Here is a 22,243-nt window from a genome sequence, read left to right on the forward strand (position 1 = left end):
GACCAATGGTGTCAACTTTAACTCTGAACTAGGTAAGAATCATAGTTCAGACAGGCTATCAAGAGTAAGAAGACAGCAGCAGCTATACTTTACGTATGAAGGAGAAGTCAATCCATCCAATGGTAACTGGTGATGGCTAGCAGTGGTGGTTGGTGGTGGTGAATTGTGATGGCTAGCAATGGAGGTTGTGAATACTGATTGGGGATGATGTTGGCTAATGGTTAGATGTGGCTAGTAGCTAGTGGTGATGGTGTGATTGACGAGGTTGATGGTGATAGTTGTTGTTGGTTGATAGTTGTGATGGATGATGGTGATAGCTAATGATAGTGGTTGCCGAATAGAAAAGATTACTTTTAAGTTCAAGAACGTGGTCAAGACATACTATTTTGGATAATATCTCATCAAATGGGACAGACATATTTAATATGAACTTGACTGGTATGTATTGAAAGAACACTTCCAAAAATATGTTTAGTAGGTCCTTTTTGAAATGTTCAATATTGGTAGGCTATATTGTATCAGGAGTACTTAATTTAGTATGTCGACTGAATTGAAAAAGAAAGAAACAAAAATAGACTTCATTCAATTCTCTGTAGGGAATGACTAATTAATATGTTGCTATGACTATTTATTTAATTTTGTTAGGAGTAAACATCTTTGTAACAAGAATGCATAGCATACTATTAGCTTTCTAATGTAAAACTAAAGTTGGGAATAAAATGTAAGATATTTAGTCATTATTCAGCAGATTTGCTTATAAGATTATGTACTGTTCTTGCCTGTTTGAATCAAAACAACTTAGATCTGTTTACAAACTTCGATACGCTAACAAGGCTTTAATATAAGAAACATGAAACATAAACAGTAATTCATATTATCATCTACTTGTAAGGAAGGATTCCCGGATTGCTTGAAGTTTGCTCAAAATAGTGTCTATTGGTGCTCTATCTCTTGATGATGATGCAGAGCATGTAAGCCCGATTTCCAAAACCGAGTGTAAACATTCTTCCACTCTTCTTGCTTGATCTTGATTGATGTTTTGCTCTTCCTCTGCCAAGAGCAATAAGGGATCTACTATCTCCATGACATGTTCAGGCAAAGCTGTTGAAACATACTTGTGAATGTTTAGACTCTCGTTGAAAATTGCATCAGTTGGCCTTTTACAGATGAACAACTCTAGCAACACTATTCCAAAGCTGTAAACATCTCCAAGTGTGGATGGTTGGCTGCCTGATCCGTACTCTGCAAGGTACTAAATCAATTTTCTGCAGAATGATATATGACTGAATATAAAATGTAAACTAGTGACATCGTTGTACCTGTTGGGATGTAACCTATAGAACCCTTTAGTGCTGCAGAAATCTGATGACTCCAAGAATTGCTTGATGTGTCAAGGAGAAATGTTGCTAATCCAAAGTCACCAACATGGGCAGACATATCTTCATCGAGGAGTATGTTGCTTGGTTTTAGATCACAATGGACTATCGGTGTTTGACAGTGGTTGTGGAGATAGTCGAGTGCAGAAGCAACATCTATGGCAATGTTTAGCCTTTGGATGAAGGTCAGCTTCTTTGTTTGGTGTTGCTGGTCATCATTTTCTGGATGCAACCAATCGTGTAGGTTTCCGTTAGTCATGAACTCAAAAACTAGGCATTTGAAGTCATTACCTTGGTGATCAATGCTTGAACAAGCAGTCTTGATTTTGAGAAGATTACGATGCCTTATATTTCTCAAAGCTCTGCATTCATCCAAGAAGCTCTTCAAGGCCCCTCTTTGTAGTAAGTTCAATACTTTCACTGCCATTATTGTTTCCTCACCATGGAAATGCGCTTTATATACTGAACCAAAACTTCCTGTACCTACCAAGTTATCCTCAGAGAAACCATCCGTTGCTCTAAGTATTTCTCGATATGTAGTTCTTGGTATCTGGGCTAGCTGTTCGATCCAAGGGTGTGCCTTTCTTGAGTTTCTGAGCCTGTAATAAGCACCACAACAACATAGCACCAAAGCTAAGAGTGCAACAGGAACACTAACATATATCCACACTCTTGAATTAAGGTGCTTCGGAGCATTCAGGCAAATGCAAGTCGGAAACACCTCCACAAAGCTTCCTGTTTCCTTTGATTGAAATTGCACTTGTATTGGAAAAAACCCCTTCATTTGGCACCTCACCTTTAAATTCATTGAATGAAAGGTCCAGTTTTCTGAGATATGAAAGTTTCCCAAGAAACTCCGGTATTTCCCCTGACAAGTTGTTCCGCGAAAAATTTACCTCTTCCAATCCTTTTAAACTTGTAAAGGATTGAGGAATGGTTCCTTGTAAGAGATTATTACTAATATATACTCTCTCTAAGTGGAGGCAATTGCTGAGGGTGCTTGAAATCTCACCAGATAACTTGTTCTGTGATAAATCCAATTCCTCGAGATTTATCAACTGATCAAGTTCTTTTGGCAAGGATCCAGTCAAAGAATTACTTCCCAATGATAAAGAAATTGAAAGGGAAGATAATCCTGCAACCTCTTTCGGTATGGAGCCAACGAGATTATTCCTAGTAAGGTTTAATGTTGACAAGACCTTACACTTCCCCAACTCCGGAGGTATGCTTCCTTCTAGTCTATTTTCGTCCAGATTTAGAGTATTTAACAATGACAAGTTACCAATAGAGGATGGTATCTTCCCAGAAAATGCATTTCCGTTCAAATAGAGACGTTCAAGATATTCAAGCTTACCTATAGATTCAGGCACACTCCCATTGAGGTAGTTTCCGTCCATTCCTAGTAGCATCAAACTAATAAGGTTGTCTATTCCAGCTGGAAGAGTACCATGCAGCCTATTGTGACCTAGAGAGAAAATCTCAAGTACAGTTGAAAGATTAGTGATTGAGTAAGGCAATTCTCCCCTAAAGTTATTGGTTGCGAAACTCATTACCATCAGATGTGTACAATTGGTTAAGGAATCAAGAAATCTCAAACCCTCATAACTTCCCCTCCCGCCTAGTCTATTCGCCTCAAAGTTAAGCCTAACCAACATTTCCAACTTTCCAAAACTAGTTGGCACATCCCCAGTAAGTTTATTTTGGGAAAAATCAATCACGCGAAGCTTAGAAGCATTCGCCAATGAAACAGGAATAGGTCCGGTGAAACTGTTGACAGCGCCAGAAAATGCTTCAAGGTTTGGAAGAGTGAGGCCTACATCTGCTGGAAGTTGTCCATGCAGTAGATTTTGTGTAACAGAGAAATAGTATATGGAAGAAAGATTGAAAATCGATGAAGGGATTGTACCAGATAATTCGTTAGAGTTCACATGAAACACTAACAACTTCGTTAGACGCCCAAGATCCTCAGGTATTGGTCCTTGTAGACTATTACCCGAAATGTCAAGGAACTCTAAAGACGAAAAGTTTCCTAACCAACGCGGGATGCCTCCTTCAAGTGAGTTCCTTTTCAGTTTAAACAAATACAGCTTTGACAATGAACTTAGTTGATCCACAATTTTCCCAACAAGTTCATTAGATTGTAGATGAAGTACTCTAAGTTCCTTACAGTAAGTTAAATTAGTAGGAATTTTTCCACTAAAATAATTGTAACTAGCATTTAAATGTTGCAGCTGCAACAGGCGGCCTATTGCTTGAGGAATTTCACCGCGGAAACTATTGTTTCCAAGATCAATACCTGTAAGGAAACTGAGATTACCAATGGAAGACGGTATGGTGCCAGCAAGTTGTTGCGAACTCAAATCAAGAAACGTAACTCTGCCATTTTCAGGACTACATGTTACACCAGTCCAGTTGCAGAAATGGGAAGAGTGCTCATTCCAAGAAGCCATGACATGAAGTGGATCCTCTGTTATTCTGCTTTTCAAGTCTTGTAGTGCTAATTGATCAGTCGATTTGAGACCTGAGATTGCAATGGACATCATAATAATTGAGTACTGGAAATATAACAACAAAAGCCACATGGAATTGGATTTTAGATACAACTGCCTCATTTGTGCTGGATTTTTTAGAAACTAGCTAGTTGCTGTTTTATGCTTGTAAGAAGAAAGAATGTAAACTTTCCTTTTCTTATAATAATCTGAATCATGCAATAATTTTCAGGGCTCTTTCAAGTTCCAACTAACATGTATAAATGCTAATAAATGCAAATTTGTTGGATAGACTGAGAGTGACAAAACCTTTTTACCAATTGGCTTGTTGCATATTGTTGTGCCAGTCAAGTTTTCATGAATGATCTAATTTTAGCACAAAACTAACGTCATATTTTTTGAAATTTTTTCATATGACAGCTTCCCTTTCATGTATGAGATCAACATGTCCCTTGTTTACTGAACAAAATAACGACTAGGTGAGAACTCTGAGGTGTCAGGTTCAAAACTCAATATAGATTAAAAAAAATATTAGGTGATTCTTGTAATAATCTGTCCTAGCCTTAGTGGACAGAATTAGTTGGTACTTGTTGTTGAAGGGAGATGATAGGTGGCAAGTATCCCGTGATCAGTGGCATAGCCACATGGTGGTCAGGGTGTCCAATTGGACACCATTCGTCGGAAAAAAATATCGTATATACAAGTAAAATGATACACGAAATGATTAAATAACATATTTTGGACACCTTTAACATAACAAGTTGTTATAGCCTAGTGGTTTCACCTCCTTGGCATGAGGAAGTGCTCGTGTGTTATCTCACTAGTTCAAGAGCTTTTGTTGTGCTATTCATGGACACCCTTTGTGAAATTTCTGGCTCCGTCACTGCCTGTGATATTAGTTGAGGTGTGCGAAAGTTGGCCCAAATACCACGGTCATAGAAAAAAATAAAAATAATGACTAGCATCACCTCAAGGGTATGACCTAGTGGTGAATAAAATGTTGAGAACTATGAGGTCTCTCGAGTTTATATTCCAGCAGAGACAAAATCACTAGGTGATTCTTCTCGTCTGTTCTAGCCTTGGTGGATAGATTACCTGGTACCAGTTACTGGTGGAAGGTGGCAGATATCCCATGGAATTAGTCAAGGTGGGCGAAGACGTGCCCAGACACCACGATCAGCAACATACCACGTGTAATCACACAAGTAAGTTAGCATAAAAAAAATAATGAAACAATAATAGAGTTTGTTCTTCTAGGTAGATAATGACTACTCTGTGAGTTTTAATCGGTTTATCTTACTTATTTTTTAGTCTGTTTCAAACGAATGTCTTTTCCTTTATGACAACTTTTCAAGTTTTAACTTTCCGCATGATATGTTTAAAACCACAAGTTTAAAAGAAATTTTGGTACTTTCTACCTATTTTTAGTTTAAGATCACAAGATTCATTTATCTTCTCTAAAACCAGACAAACGAATTAAAACGGTGGAAGTATTAAATATGGGAATAATACATTAAACCATGTCAGTCATAATTGAAACATGAAAGATAAAGTTGATGTTTCATGCTCAAAATACTAGCCTGAATAAGTTACTAGTTGCTGTTTCTTGCTTGTAAGAAGAGATAACATAAGCTTTCATTTTCTAATAATCTGAATCATGATACAATTATTTTCAAGACTCTTCCAAGTTCCAACTAATATGTATAAATGCTAATAAATGCAAAATTTGTTTGAGAGTGACCAAATATTTTACCAATTGGCTTGTTGCATAGAGTTGTGCCTGTCAAGTTTAATTTATGAAGGGGCTAATTTTAGCACTAAACTAATTAACGTCATGTTTTTTGAAAAAAATTTCATATGATCAACATTTCTCTTCCCACCTAGTGATGTGGTGGAACGGATGCTTCTCCCTTAATCAGAGGTCTCGGATTCGAGTTTTGAGTATATTTTTCTTTAATAGGGAGCACTTCCCTCAAATGGCGTTCTATGTGGTGCATATCCAGAATAGTAGGACTCCAATGTGGATAGCCGGATACTGACCACCAGATAGAAAAAAACATTTCTGTTGTTTATGGAACAAAACAACGACTAGGGATGGCAATGGGACGGGGTGGGGCGGGTTTTCTCTTATGCGGGGGTGGGGCGGAGCTGCCTTTATGTGGGTGTAGGGCGGGGCAGGTTGAATTAGTTTTTGAGGGATTTCATGCGGGTGTGGGTTAGTTCTACTTTTCATTTGAAGAACTACTTGTACTAAACGTGAACAATTTGAATATGCTAGAAGACATGTCGACAGTACCCTTTTAAAAAAAAATCTCTAATAATATTCATAACTCTATTTTATAATCACTGAAATGGAATCACTTTTTGGTCTCCAATTTAATTGTTCCTGTTTTGGACTTTTGCCATTCTTATATATAAGTTGGTGATATAGTGCGGTACTGTATATAACATATTTATTACATATTAGTAAAATTATTCAATCGTATGCTACTGTGTCATAATCTTTGAAAATATTTCAATAAAATAAATACTATGTGTTGATTTTTAATTTGATGAATTTTATTAATTGTGTCACTAAGTTTTTTTCTTTAAAATGTTATTTTGGGGCGGAGCAGGGTGGGTCTATATAGGGCGGAGCGGGGCGGGCTGAAAACATAACATTTTGCTAAGCGGGGAGGGGCGGGGTGGGCGGTTTGAATCTTCGCGGGTTTATACGGGTTTGCCCTGCAACCGCCCCACCCCGCTCCATTGCCATCCCTAACAACGGCTAGCAGCACCAGGCAATTTCCTTTTCGTACTAAAATAGTTGATAGTTTAATATCTCATGATACAAAGTAAAATATACAATAACAAACTCAGTAATCATAGAAGTGAGTTTAGCACAAAATAAAATACTAAACATATTTTTAAGATATGAGTTTGATTTAAGGACGTTAGCATGAAAAAAAAGGAAACAATAAGTCAATAATAGAGTTTGTTCTTTTGCGTAGATAATGGCTATTTTCTCTATTATACTTTGTTTGTTTTACTTTTTTTCTTAGTCCCTATCAGAAGAATATCTCTTTCCTTTTTTGATAACTTATTTATTTCAACTTCTCACATTTGACAAAGTAGGCAGCATCATAAAATTTTTAAAAAAATCTTTATTTTAAAATTTTTTATGTCAAGATAAAATCAGATAAATTAATTAAAACGGAGAGAGTATTAAATATGGGACAAATACATTAAACGATGTCAGTCATAATTGAAACATAAAATATAAAGGAATTTTTATCCAAATAAATTTTGTGGTTAGCTGTGATCTATTTTCATCCTCAAATTACTACCCTGAATAAGTGGGTGCCTTAATTAATAAATCTTTAATTAGTCGGTAATCGATCATGTCATTCAAACTAACGACAAGAATATAAAAAGAAAAAATAAATGAATGAAATGTCATATTCTTTATTCAAGACTTAGGGGGTCCTTAGTCATGTCATTATAATAACATATATATATTCAACAATAAAGATAGTGGAAATAATATAATATAATATTACCTAATAAATTATAATGAAAATGAACGTAATGCAAAAGGTACTAATTAAATTAGTCATCATTTTAATAAGTACTATTAATTTCATGACTAAACACTAGTCCTAGTTATACTTTACTACATCAATGCAAAACTAAAATATAGATATCCAAGACTACTGTTATTCCTAGAGTTTGAATATCTTTTTTGTTGCTGATAATATTGATTATGGTTTGATTTTGAACTAATTCTTTTTCATGGGCATTTTCTATTCAAAAGAATCTTACTCAATTCAATAGAAACTTAACTTCGACCCCATTTTTTTTATTTAAGTTACTAATATTTATGAATTTAAGTTACTAATATTTATGAACTATAAAACTTATAAGATCATCCTAAAAATTAAAGACCAAGATTGAAATAATACGTTAAAATTCAAAAAACTATATAAAACATAAAAAAATATTTATAAATTATATTCCAATAAATATTTTATATATAAAGTAATTTTAAAACTTATTTTCCAATTTTCTCATGTTTGATTGGGTAAAATGTTTTGGAAAAGTTTTCCAAATCAACTATTTTTCCTCAAATTTAATGACAATGACTTCCCTTAAAAAATTAAGGAAAACATTTTCCAAAACTTTCCTCCAACTTCATATTACAATTTTTTTGTTGAAAAAATAAATTTAAAGTTTATTTATTAAAAAATATTTTCAACTTCAATTTATTTTTTTTACCTCATCCCTACCCCGCCAGCCCCCTAACCTCCCCCACCCCATCCCCCCAAAAAAAAAATTATAATTTATTTTTAAAAAATATTTCATTTTTTTATTTTTTTTCACCCCACCCCATCCCTACCCTCAACCCCCTACCAGCCCCCCTCCCTCCCAAAAAAAAATAATTTAAAGTTTATTTTTAAAAAATAATTTCAATTTCAAATTTTTAATTTTCACCACACCCCCCACCCTCGACACCCCCCCCCCCCCAAAAAAATAATAATTAAATTTTGCTTTTAAAAATATTTTCAATTTCAAATTTTTATTCCCCCCTACACACACACATACCACTCCTACCCACGACCCCCTACCAGTCCCCCACCCCCCTCCAAAAAAAATAAATTTAAGTTTGTTTTTCAAAAATATTTTCAATTTCAATTTCAATAATCATTTTCTACTCTCTATTAAAAATAAAAGAGATTTTCTCAAAAATATTTTTCATTCATAAATTAAACACTAAAAAATATTTTCTACTCAACAACCAAACATGAGAAAATAAGTCAAAAATCTACTTGTTTTCCAAGAAAACATTTTCTAGGAAAACATTTTCCTTCCTACCAAACACATCCATAATGTCGAGTTGATTTGATTTTGATATCAATTATGATTGGGTTTTTTGTTTTAAATACCAAATCGAAACAAATATGTAGCATTCCGGGCAACAAGTTCACTATGTAGCATTCTCTTATTAACATCAATAGTTAATCAAGGAAATATGACAGATAAAAATAAACATGTATAATCTGTCATTCTTATCATCTACTTCATTTTAATTTGTTTGTCTGTTTTTGATTTGATAATTATGATATTAAATTTATGATAGATAGAATATACCAAAATGTCTTTTAATCTTGTGGACTTAAACATGTAACACGAAAAATTGAAATTACAAAAGAGTTGCCAAAAAAGAAAAAGACATTTTTTTTAAACAGACTAACAAGAAAACTATTTTCTTTATTAGCCGGTCCATAAAAAAATGAGACACTTCTATATTAGTAGTAATACAATTTAACTTAAAATTTCTCATTTTACTCTTCATAAAATGATTTATATCCAAATAAATTATATCTACCCTTTATTTTAAATACAAATTTCAAAAGAGTCTTCTTTAATCTTTAATTCTTTACCCAGTCAAACATCATCACACAAGATTTAAAAAAACAACATATTATGTTGATTTTTACCCCTTGATATGGCACCTTACACTTTGTTTGGTTGGTTTGTTAACCGTTGTATTGTATTGTATTGTATTGCATTGCATTATTAGTTTAAATACGATATTTGTTTTAATTGCTACTTAAATTTTATTATATCATATTGTTTCAATTCTTATTAGCTAACGATCGATTTGGTGTGATCACGTCGTTACCTTAATTTCTTCTCACTTTGTCTTTACTTATTATTTAATAATCACATTTTATCCTTTACCCAACTTTTTCATAGTACCTCTACCTCATGCCTTACTTTTCTTGTAAATTTATGATTCAAATTGTTGATGTATGACATATATAACAATGGAGAATGAAACAATTTATCCAAACATTGTATTCAGAAAAAGATACAATACAATATGCAACAATAGGTAACAATTATCCATACAAAATGTAAGGGTGTGCTAGATTTTTTTTTGGATGGAGTTAAGAAAATATAGGAAAATCCATGTTTGGATATATATGATGCTACAAGTAATAAAAACACTTGCTGTATTAGCTGAAATGATCCTGGAACAAAAACTTCGCATTGTTTTATTCATTGTTTGGTTACTAATTCAATTTCAACATATATTATTTAGGAAAAATTTATATATCAACTTGTTGTATTAGTCTTTCACCTACTTATTTATCATCTAATTCATATTCCAATCTCCTTGAAAGGAAGGACTTTTTGATAGCTTGAAGTTTGCTCAAAACTGTGTTCATTGGCATTCTATCTCTTGGTGATGATGCAGAACATGTAAGCCCAATTTCCAAAACTGAGAGTAAAAATTCTTCCATTCTTCTTGCTTGATCTTGCTTGATGTTTTTTTCTTCCTCTGCCAAAAGCAATATAGGGTCTATAATTTCCATGACATGTGCAGGCAAAGCCATTGAAACATACTTGTGGATATCTAGATTCTCGTGAAACATCGGATCGGTTGGTCTTCTACAGATGAATAACTCTAGTAACACTATTCCATAGCTGTAAACATCTCCACGTGTCGATGCTTGAACACCTGATCCATACTCTGCGAGCGAGGTACCAAATCAATTTTCTTTAGGATGATCTATGCATATAAAAGGTAAAAAATTTATTTAGGAGGATGATATATGTATATAAGAAAATGTACCTGTTGGGATGTAACCTATAGAACCCTTTAGTGCTGCAGAAATCTGATGATTCCAAGAATTGCTTGATGTGTCAAAGAGAAATGTTGCTAATCCAAAGTCACCAACATGGGCAGACATATCTTCATCGAGGAGTATGTTGCTTGGTTTTAGATCACAATGAACTATTGGTGTTTGACAGTAGTTGTGGAGATAGTCAAGTGCAGAAGCAACATCTATGGCAATGTTTAGTCTATGGATAAAGGTCAGTTTCTTTGTTTGGTGTTGCTGGTCATATTTTTCTGGATGCAACCAATTGTGTAGGTTTCCATTAGTCATGAACTCAAAAACTAGGCATTTGAAGTCATTACCTTGGTGATCAATGCTTGAACAAGCAGTCTTGATTTTGAGAAGATTACGATGCCTTATATTTCTCAAAGCTCTACATTCATCCAGGAAGCTCCTCAAGGCACCTCTTTGTTGTAGGTTCAACACTTTCACTGCCATTATTGTATTCTCACCATGGAAATGCGCTTTAAATACTGAGCCAAAACTTCCTGTACCTACCAAGTTATCCTCAGAGAAACCATCCGTTGCTCCAAGTATTTCTCGATATGTAGTTCTTGGTATCTGTTCTAGCTTCCCATCGATCCAAGGCTGTGCCTTTCTTGAGTTTCTGAGCCTGTAATAAGCACCACAGGAACATAGCACCAGAACTGAGAGTGCAACAGGAACAATAACAGCTATCCACACTCTTGGATGAAGGTGCTTAGCTTTAGAACGTTCTGAAAGAAATTGAAGAACAATGTAATAGATTCGAAAAGTAAAGACAATTTTGGGCAATTTTTCTGTATTTCGACTAACAACTGAAAAGGGTAAACTACAAGATAGGAAATACTGTAATTGAAAATAGAACTAAAAGTATATCTAGGTAGATACGGCATAATCTCCATGAATGTTATACCAGGAACAAGAGAGAGAAGAAGTAATGAGAGGAGGAAAAAGACAGAAAAGGGGAGAAGATATTGAGAGAGAGAGAGAGGAGAGGTAACTGATACCAAAAATTAGTTATTCCTGTAGCTCATTTCTGGAAGTTTGTTATAAGTCTCGCCAGTTGATCACAATCGTCCACGCTCAATAATTCAAAGCTAATGTGAGTCATTTCCGTGTGTTACAATTTGTTTCTTTTTTCTTCACTCGGTTGCTTATTCAGCTCATGACATTACCCCTTGAGGAGAAAAATGTCCTGGGGCTTCCACAATCATCTAAGTTGAGTTCCTAGTCCATTCCTAAGATTATTGTATCATTCTAACAAGAGATTAACACCAAGTTATCATCCAAATCCCTAGATTTTTGAAAATCAACCTAAGATCAATTGAGCAGGAATTTTGAGGAAACTTCAAAAGGAAAGATCTTTGATCACTTATGGTGGTTATTAGGTGAATTGTGGATAAATATGAGTAAATTAAAGGTGTTGGTTTGTATGTTGAAGAACATCATTCTAGGGTTGAACCCTTGAATTGTAAAGTCTGAGGAGTGAGTGCACCATAAACCTCCTGAGAATAATTAGTCAGGGACAGAACAGGTGTGGTGGACATTGCTTGCTTAAACTGCTCAAAGGCTTCATCAGCTGTAGAGTTCCAGCGGAAGGCATCCTTCTTGAGCACGTCAGTCAAAGGCCTGCATATGTTCCCATAATTTTCAACATACTTACTGTATTAACCAGTAAGCCCCAAAAATCCCATGAGAGCTCTGACAGTTTTGGGTGTAGGCCAGTCTATCATGGCCAAAACTTTGGTAAGATCTGTAGAGTCTCCTTGTGCAGTGATTACATGGCTCAAGTATTCCACTTGTGCTTGTCCAAATGAACACTTGGATCTCTTGGCCAACCACTTTTGTTCCTGTAGTGTGTCAAACGCCTGCGTCCAAGTGTTGCAAGTGATCAAGAATTGTGTTGCTATGTAAAAGAATATCATTAAAAAATACCAAGACAAACCTCCCAAGTAGTGGTTGGAAGATATGATTCATCAGTGCTTGAAGGTCCAGGAGCATTGGTGACTTCAAATGGCATGACTCTGAACTCATAGTGTCTCATGTGAGTTCTAAATGCTGTCGTATGCACATCTTCATGCTTCATCCTATCTGATGACCGGTATCCATCACTCAAGTCAATTTTGGAGGAGAGAGCAGCTACATGAAGCTCATCCAATAGGTTGTCTACAATAGGAATTGGATATTTATCTTTCACAGTGATCTCATTCAAGCCTCTATAGTCCACACAAAACCTCCATGTTTCATCCTTCTTCACTAAGAGGACAGGAAAAAAAACTAGAGACTGGCTTTGCCGAATAATCCTAGTCCCAAGTATCTCCTTAACCTATTTTTCCATCTCTTCCTTCTAGTAATGGTTATACCTGTAGGGCCTTAGACTCACATGCAAACCTCCTGGTTTCAGCGGAATGGAATGATCCATTGCTCTGATTGGTGGTAAGGCCTTAGGTTCATTATAGACTATTTCATACTTGTGGAGTAAGGCCACTAGTGGTTCACTCAACTCCCATTAATCTGATTTCCCAGTGGTGTTCACCATGAAGAGATGAGCTACAATACACTGTTCAAACTTGTGGACACTCAGTGATCATGTGGTGTCCTTTATAATCCGTTGACTAGGAATCATCTAATTGATAATTTCAGAGTAGAATAATTCAAACCTCGTCAGCAATCACATTCACCATATTGGAGTCAAACAAGTCTATAATTTCCTACTCTTTTTTTCTCTCTCAGTATCATTTTTTCTTGTGTCATATAATCACCAAGAATTCATTCACCTTTCTGCTACATTCATTTTTATTTTTTCCAACCTTCAAAATTTGTTTAAACTTTCAAACATCATATTAATTGTAGGGGTAAAATAAAAAAAAAATCATTTAATTCTATCCTGATTTAGTCAGAGACGTATGCAGGAGGGGTCACTGGGTTCACGTGAACCCGTGATCCCCTTCAAAATCATATATTTTTTGTTAAATGATATATGTTTTAATAATAAGAACCTAAATGTCAAACAAATTAGATCCACTTTTTCATAATAGTGCACACATCATCTCGAAATCTTGGATAAAATGACTATTTAATATGAGACAGAGGAGATAGTTGAACGAACCTTTCCGGCACCCATCACCGTCGCGGAAACCATCACCGATGAATCCATGTTTACACCGGCACCGGAAACCGTTTCGATTCCCCAGAAGAAAAATGTTTGTACAATTTGCATCTTCATGACATGCACAATCACCTTCCAATCCCCACGCCAATTCGATCGTCTGAAACTCCAGGAGCATCGGAGAGCTGTTCTTCATATCAATCAAGGTGGATGACGTCACAATTCCACACCCTATATTCCGGTAATCCAAATAATCACCACTCGCCTCTGAATAACAACTGATATTCTCTTTCTTTGAATCACATGACTGTATGTTCAATCGTGCGCTTAAAAGTTCCGACGGTAAAGTACAGTCACTCCTCGGAACTTTACAATTCTGTAGAAGAAGCCCGTTTCTCCAAGTCACACCATAGTTGCTTCCATCTAATTGCTGAAGATCCTCAATCGGACGGCTACAATTTACCGGGAAGTTGACCATCAGAGTATCTGAAGTCACATTCTGTATTAGATATTCTCCAATTCTGATGTCTCCAGTAATTTCTGTACAATTCAAGCGGATCCCACAACCCTCCGAGAACCCAAACGGATAAGGAACATGCGGATGCGGACCAATAGAACCAGCTCCACAGTGCTGATCGCATTGAGTTGAATTAGTAGCCCTAACTGATGATGAGGACCAAACCAATAGAATTGAGAAGACAAATCTTATAATTATCTGATGAAAAACCATGATTCGAAATTGAATTAAAGAGAACAATCATCGGCCGCATTGGAGCCTGACTAATCCGTATTAAGAGAGGATCAGCTCCATCCACTTACCACATCCTTTGGTGTTTTATTTATGAAGGTTTTGCATAGCTGGGTTCTGAATAAGTCCTTCCAAATTTCGGATATTTAATTACTATTTGCTATGATAAATGAATGTTTCTATCTTCATGATTACGTTTGCAAATATTATCTGGACTTTATAGACATTTTTCATTCTTCATCCAATGTTAGTAGTCTTGCTAAAGTCAACCTCTATCAGGCACATGTCGATAATCTGAATCCTCAAACATGTTTGAGTACACATCAGCCATCACATAGGCCATTCATTAAATCATTAGAGTTATGCAATGACTGTATGGTATATCTGATCCTGGAGGATTCTAATTTTTGCAGGCATAGAAACTTAGGGGCAGAGCTAGGGTGTTGGTTATGGATTTGTCCGAATCCAATAACTTTGGTTCATACATTGTATCTGTCTTAAGAAATTCATCGAATATGCCTAAATTATTGATTTAGAACCATGTAACTTAAAAGATGATAATGTCACACTCACACCCATAAGCCTCTATATTGACACTCTGATTTGCTTAATAGTGCTGATTCAAAAATTGACCTTTTTTATGCTTATTAAGAGTATGTCCATCTTATTGAGCTTCTCATATAAAATAAAGGTTGGGAATAGTTATAAGTTGATGTTTTACCAACTTCTCTATGCTTTTTACTTGAGTTTTTGTTATGATAATTGAGAAAAGTAGAGAATTTACTGTGGTTAGAGTAGTGGTGGAGCTAAGCAAGTCATAACAAATAAAATACAGTTTTAACAAAGATTACTTGCCTATAGAGTTGCAGGTTTTCTATTCCAACTAGACCTTCAACATATCTGATTATCAGATTGTGTTGTTCTTGCCTTATATCCGTCAAGCTTTTTTTGCTTTGCCGACTTTAGATTAATAGGGTAAATTCTATAAAGCACCACAACATGACAGGAACTTAACGAAAAGGAGGTAGTTAACTATGTAGATTGTAGGTAACCTGTTCAATAATTAGCATTATATTGTAATTCTAGCATACTAGTTGACTATGTAGCATTCTTTGATATATATATCAAGGTTTAAATAGGAAATATGAAAGATAAACATAATTAGTCTGTCACTAACTCATCATTTGATTCATATTATAATCTCCTTGAAAAGAAGGACTTCTTGATTGCTTGAAGTTTGCTCAAAGCTGTGATTATTGGCATTCTATCTCTTGGTGATGATGCAGAACATGTAAGCCCAATTTCCAAAACCGAAAGTAAACATTCTTCCATTGTTCTTGCTTGATCTTGATTGAAAGTTTAACATCTCATGATACAAAGTAAAATATTCAATAACATATTCAGTATATTTAGCCCAAAATAAAATACTAAACAGGATATAGAGACATATTTTTAAGATATGAGTATGATTTAAGTATGTTAGCATGAAAAAAAAATGAAACAATAATAGAGTTTGTTCTTTTGCGTAAATAATGATTATTTTCTCTATTTTAATTTGTTTGTCTTACTTTATTTTAGTTCATGTCAAAAGAATGTCTATTATTTTTTGGACAACTTGTTAATTTCAACTTCCCATATTTGACAAAGTAACAAATTAAATGAGAGGAGTCAAAGGCGATAAGCTTTCAGTTAATGAAGAGCTTCCCCTTGATGTGAGCCGAACTATCTATTTAAATTATTAAGAAAGTGATCCTCCATTCCATCTTTGAAGAATAGATTGAATGACTTGTTGTTTCTCCTACGGCTGCTCCGGGCCTTGGCCCACATCTGATCGATCTACTGCCCTTAACTTTAGAAATATCAACATATTTAAAACCACAATATTAAAGGAAAGTTTGATACTTTCTGTGCTCAACAATACTTGTCCACTATTGAATTTGCACATTTCTTAAGAAATATAAATAGAAAAATAATTTTACTATGTCATCCTTTGAATATAATAAATGGTAATGCTAAATGACCAGAAAATTTGGCCAGAATTTAACCAGAAAATTAAAAAATCTATGATATCTTTTTTATTTTAAAATAAAGTGGTCTTTTTTCCATTTTTAATTAAAATGTATTAAAGTTAAAATGGTAAAAATGTTCAAAAAGGTAAAATAACATAAGTAAAATACCATTCTGGCCAAATTCTGACCAATTTTTTTGGCTAAAAGGATTTTTCCTATAATAAATACAATGTCTTGAAAAATGTAATAGGAAAATGAGTCAATGACTATAATTTATGATAATTGATAAGGGTAAATTAGAAACTAAATGTAAAATTATTCATTGATTTATAAAGGGGGCAAATATTGTTGGACATTTAAAATAATATAGTGGACAACTATAGTTGGATGGAGGGAGCACTATCTTTAGTTTTAGAGCACAAAACTCAAAAAAAATTCCTTACTTCTGAAAAATGTGTGTTAAGTTAAAATTAATTAGACAAACTAATAGAAACAGAGGAAGTACTCCCTCTGTCCACTTTTAATTGTCATGTTGCGTTTTTCAAAAGTCAATTTGACAAATTTCAAAGTTAAATTAGATTACATTAATTTGATATTTTAAACAAAAAATTTAGATATTCAAAAAACTATACGAAAAGTACTATAAATTCCATTTTTTTTGCATATCAATATGATTAAAAAATACATCGTAAAATGTTAGTCAAAATTATTATCAATTAACTCTAAAAAAGGAAACTATGACAATTAAAAATGGACGGAGGTAATATTAGATATGGGACAAATACATTAAACCATGTCTGTCATAATTGAAACATGAAATATAAAGGAATTTTAGTCCAAATAAATTATGTGGTTGTCTATTTTCGGACAAAGCTCCTCTCCATTGCATTCTCTCCATTTCCTCAAATTCCTATTCGAATGGAAGTCATGTGTCATAATAAAAAAATTAAAGGTTGAGATTTAATTACCTAAATTAAAGTCCTAATCATGATTAAAATAGCAAATAATTTCTTTATTTTCTTTTAAAAAACATCAAATCCATATTTCTAGCTAAAAATTACTATCTCAGAAGTCATTTCAAAAAATCACTATTTTCCATTTGATGCGAGCTTTTCTTCTTCTTTTTTTTTTTAAAAAGATATTTTTCTTGTCCTCTTTTTTGGTCATGTAGGAGTTCTTTAATTTTTTCCGTGTTCTTCTTTATATTTCCATCAAACAGTAGAGAAATAGTCATCTAACGCTTAGGCCTTACGGGAAACCCTTAGAAAACTAATCAACATTAATGTTAAATTTTAAAAAGAATATTAACAAATTTTATTTTTATTTTAAAAAAAAAAGAATGGATGATGTTAGCTTTTTTTCTTTCAATAACTCAAAACTGCAAAAAAAAATTTAGAACAAAATAGAAAAAGATTTTGTAGTAACAAAAAAAGAAAAAAATCGTTTTTAAAAAAGAGATAAATTTTAGATAGATTTATGAATTGAGATCATTTTAGCTAGAATTATGAGATTGACATTAATTAGGAAATATTACAAAGAAATTATTTAATTTTTAATTATGACACGTGACTTCCATCCGAGTAGGAACTTGGGAAATGGGAGCCTTAATTAATCAATCTTTAATTATTCGCTAATCAATCTTCTTCAATGAAGGTCATTTCCTTAATTTCAAACTAACGACAAGACTATAAAAAGAAAAAAAAAAGAATGAAAGGTCATTTTCTTGATTCAAAACTTATGGGGTCCTTAGTCATGTCATTATAATAACATATATATTCGGCAATAAAGATAACAAAATCATATAAGATAAATATTACTATTAATTAATAAGTTATAACGAAAATGAACCTAATCTAAAAAGTACAACTAATAAGCACTATTAATTTCATGACTATACACTATTTCTAGTTATTTAATAAATCAATGCAAAATTAAAAAAAGATATCCAATACTACTATCATTCCAGGTATTTGAATATTTTTTATTAGAAATAATATTGATTAGGGTTTGGTTTTGAGCTTTATTTGAGTTACTGATATTTATGAACTATAAAACTTATTGGACCATCCTAAAAATCAAAGTCCAAGCTTGAAATAATATGTTAAAATACAAAAAAATAAAATAAAAAATTAAGAAATATTTATGAATTATATTACCATAAATATAAAATAATTTTAAAACTTGTATACATGTAATATCGGATTAATTTACTAAAAGACTCAAATTAATTATGATGGAATTTTTCTCAAACAAAAAACAAAACGGAACTATAGTAGGGTTTTTTTTTTTTTTTTGACTTGGATTATCGATTTGGTGCGATGTATAGTATATCTGATTCAGGAGGATTCAATTTTTTCCAGGCATAGAAACCTAGGGATGAGGGAGGTTTGTGGTTTTAAAATAAAGAAATCTAGACGGTATCAAAATGTCCGTTGATCCTGTGGTCTTATAATACCAAGTGGAAAGAGTTGCAGAAAAAAGAAAAACACATTTTAAAAAAAATGAACTAAAAAGGAAAGTAAAACAAGAGTCCGGAGAGGGAGGATTTTTATTATAATCTACTTGAAATGAAGGACTTGTTGATTGCTTGAAGTTTGCTCAAAACAGTATCTATTGGCATTCTATCTCTTGGTGATGATGCAGAACATGTAAGCCCAATTTTCAAAACTGAGTGTAAACATTCTTCCATTCTTGTTGCTTCATCTTGATTGATGTTTTGCTCTTCCTCTGCCAAGAGCAATGAGGGATCTACAATCTCCATGACATGATCTGGCAAAGCCATTGAAACATACTTGTGAATGTTTAGACTCTCGTTAAACATCGCGTCAGTTGGTTTTCTACTGATGAATAACTCTAGCAATACTATCCCAAAGCTGTAAACATCTCCGAATGTGGATGCTTGACCGCCTGATCCATACTCTGTGAGGTACCAAATAGATTTGTTTAAGATGATATATGTATTAATCGTTTATGAAATGTAAACTAATGACATCGTCGTACCTGTTGGGATGTAACCTATAGAACCCTTTAATGCTGCAGGACTCTGAGGACTTCGAGAATTGCTACTCGATGTGTCAAGGAGAAATGTTGCTAATCCAAAGTCACCAACATGTGCAGACATATCTTCGTCGAGGAGTATGTTGCTTGGCTTTAGATCACAGTGAGCTATTGGTGTTTGGCAATGGTTGTGGAGATAGTCAAGTGCAGAAGCAACATCTACGGCAATGTTTAGTCTTTGGATGAAACTCAGCTTCTTTGTTTGGTGTTGCTGATCATCATTTTCTGTATGCAACCAATCATGTAGGTTTCCGTTAGTCATGAACTCAAAAACTATGCATTTGAAGTCATTACCTTGGTGATCAATGCTCGAACAAGCAGTCTTGATTTTGAGAAGATTACGATGCCTAATAGTACTCAACGTTCTGCATTCATCCAGGAAGCTCCTCAAGGCACCTCTTTGTTGTAGGTTCAACACTTTCACTGCCATTATTGTATTGTCAACATCGAAATGTGCTTTGTATACTGAACCAAAACTTCCTCTACCAACCAAGTTTGCATCAGAGAATCCATTTGTCGCTCTATGTATTGCTCGATATGTAGTTCTTGGTATCTCAAACAGTTGCTCAGCATTCCAAGGTTGTGCCTTTCTTGAGTTGCTGAGTTTGTAATAAGCAGCACAGGAACATAGCACCAAAACTGATAATGCAAGAGTAACTATAACAGCTAGCAGTACTCTTGAATCAAGATGCTTGGTAGCTTTAGAGCATTCAGGCAAATGTAAGTTGGGTACACCACCACAAAGTCTATTGTTTCCGTTGATTGAAAATGCGCTTGTATTTGCAAAGATCCCTTCATTTGGAACCTTACCTTCAAGTTCATTGAATGAAAGGTCAAGTTTCCGGAGATATGGAAGTTTCCCAAGAACCTCTGGTATTTCCCCTGACAAGTTGTTCCTTGAGAAATCCATCTCACCTAAACTTCTTAAATCTGTTAAAGATTGAGGAATAGTTCCTTGAAAGAGATTACTACTGATATTTATTCGCTCTAAGCCGAGACAATTGCTTAGAGTACTTGGGATCTCACCTGATAATTTGTTCTGTGACACATCCAATTCCTTGAGATTTATCAACTGACCAAGTTCTTTTGGCAAAGGTCCAGTGAATGAATTACTTGCCAACGATAAAGAGATCGAAAGGGAAGATAGTCCTGCAACCTCTTCAGGTATGGACCCAACAAGATGATTCTTAGTAAGGTTCAGCACAGACAAGATATTACATTCCCCAACTCTGGAGATATGATTCCTTCTAGTCTATTCTCTTGCAAGTATACACTGATTAACTTTGTCAAGTTACCAATAGAGAGTGGTATCGTCCCTGAAAACGCATTTCCACTCAAATAAAGACCTTCCAGACCGTTAAGTCTACCTATCATCTCAGGAACACTGCCGTTGAGACAGTTATTTTCCATTCCTAGTAGTGTCAACTTAGTAAGACTACCTACTCCAGCAGGAAGAGTACCATGTATCCTATTGTCACCTAGAGTAAGTATCTCAAGTACAGTTGAAAGATTAGCGATCGAGTAAGTCAATTCTCCATTAAAGTAATTGGCTGCAAAACTTAGTACTATCATATTTGTACAATTTGTTAGGAAATCAAGAAATTTCAAACCTTCAGAACTTCCCCTCCCTCCTAGTCTGTTCACCTCAAAGTTGAGCCTAACCAAACTTTTCAGTTTTCCTATACTATATGGCACATCCCCGGTAAGTGCATTTTGGGAAAAATCAATCACGTGAAGCCTAGAAGCATTCGCCAATGAAACAGGAATACATCCGGTGAATCTGTTGACAGCACCAGCAAATACTTCAAGGTTTGGAAGAGTTAAGCCTATATTTGCTGGAAGTTGTCCATGCAGCAGATTTTGAGTAACAGAGAAATAGTAAATGGAAGAAATATTGAGAATCGACGAAGGGATTGTACCAGATAATTCATTTTCATACACTTTAAATACTTCCAAACTCATTAAACGGCCAAGATCCTGAGGTATTGGTCCTTGTAAACTATTACTCGAAATGTCAAGGTACTTTAAAAACGAAAAGTTTCCTATCCAATACGGGATGCCTCCTGTGAAAGAGTTGCTCTTAAGTCTTAAGAAGTTCAACTTTGACAATGAACTAAGTTGATCCACAATCTTTCCAACAAGATCATTAGCTCGTAAATCAAGTACTCTAAGCTCCTTACAGTAAGTTAAATTTGTCGGAATTTTTCCACTAAAAGAATTTGAACTGAGATTGAGATGTTCAAGCTGCAGCAAGAGACCTATTGCTTGAGGAATTTCACCATGGAAGGTATTGTTTTCAAGATGTATACCTGTTAGGAAGCTGAGATTGCCAATGGAAGACGGTATGGTGCCAACGAGTTTTCGTGAACTCAAATCAAGATTGATAACTCTGCATTATAAGGATTACATGTTACACCAGTCCAGTTGCAGAAATGTGAAGAATGATCATTCCAAGAAGCCATGACAAGAAGTGGATCATCAGTTATTCTGTTTTTCAAGTCTTGTCATGCTAATAGATCAGTTGATTCAAAACCTGAGATTGCAATGGACATAACAATAATTGAGAGATGCAAGTATAACAGAAGCTCCATTTGTCTAATAAAAAGAAAACAAGTTAGACTAGTTGCTATTCTTGAAAATTGCCTTTTTTGATTATACAATAGATTTTCAAGACTCTTATGGGGTGTCCAACTAATATGTATAAATGCTATTTAATGCAACTTTGTTGGATAACCACATATAGACTAGAACTGTTTGTTTCCTTTGTTGCAAAATGTAGTCAAACTTCTACTTTTACTAACTAATTAT

At 34.2% G+C, this 22,243-nt stretch overlaps 1 protein-coding gene across 1 annotated transcript; it reads right to left on the reverse strand.

Annotated features, from left to right (window-relative positions):
- Positions 1-877: 877 nt before the first annotated feature.
- Positions 878-22,026, reverse strand: LOC125823397 (putative receptor-like protein kinase At3g47110). The gene is made up of 5 exons (XM_049502778.1): positions 22,016-22,026; positions 20,708-21,824; positions 19,832-20,621; positions 1,320-1,769; positions 878-1,242 (listed from the first exon to the last, which is right to left on the reverse strand). Exons 1-5 carry the CDS (start codon positions 22,024-22,026, stop codon positions 878-880), a joined length of 2,733 nt encoding a protein of 910 aa, XP_049358735.1.
- Positions 22,027-22,243: the final 217 nt, after the last annotated feature.

The sequence above is a fragment of the Solanum verrucosum genome, unplaced genomic scaffold, assembly GCF_900185275.1.
Source record: "Solanum verrucosum unplaced genomic scaffold, falcon-dt-bn FXZP01000013.1, whole genome shotgun sequence".
In the NCBI taxonomy this organism is placed as follows: Eukaryota; Viridiplantae; Streptophyta; class Magnoliopsida; order Solanales; family Solanaceae; genus Solanum; species Solanum verrucosum.

Excerpts from the sequence above, each read along its gene's own strand:
- LOC125823397 (XM_049502778.1), bottom strand. Across the intron at positions 20,622-20,707 it reads ACTTGACAAAGTTAATCAGT|AATCATCTTGTTGGGTCCAT; the intron begins GTATACTTGCAA and ends AACCTTACTAAG. Across the intron at positions 1,243-1,319 it reads TATAGGTTACATCCCAACAG|AGTACGGATCAGGCAGCCAA; the intron begins GTACAACGATGT and ends AGTACCTTGCAG.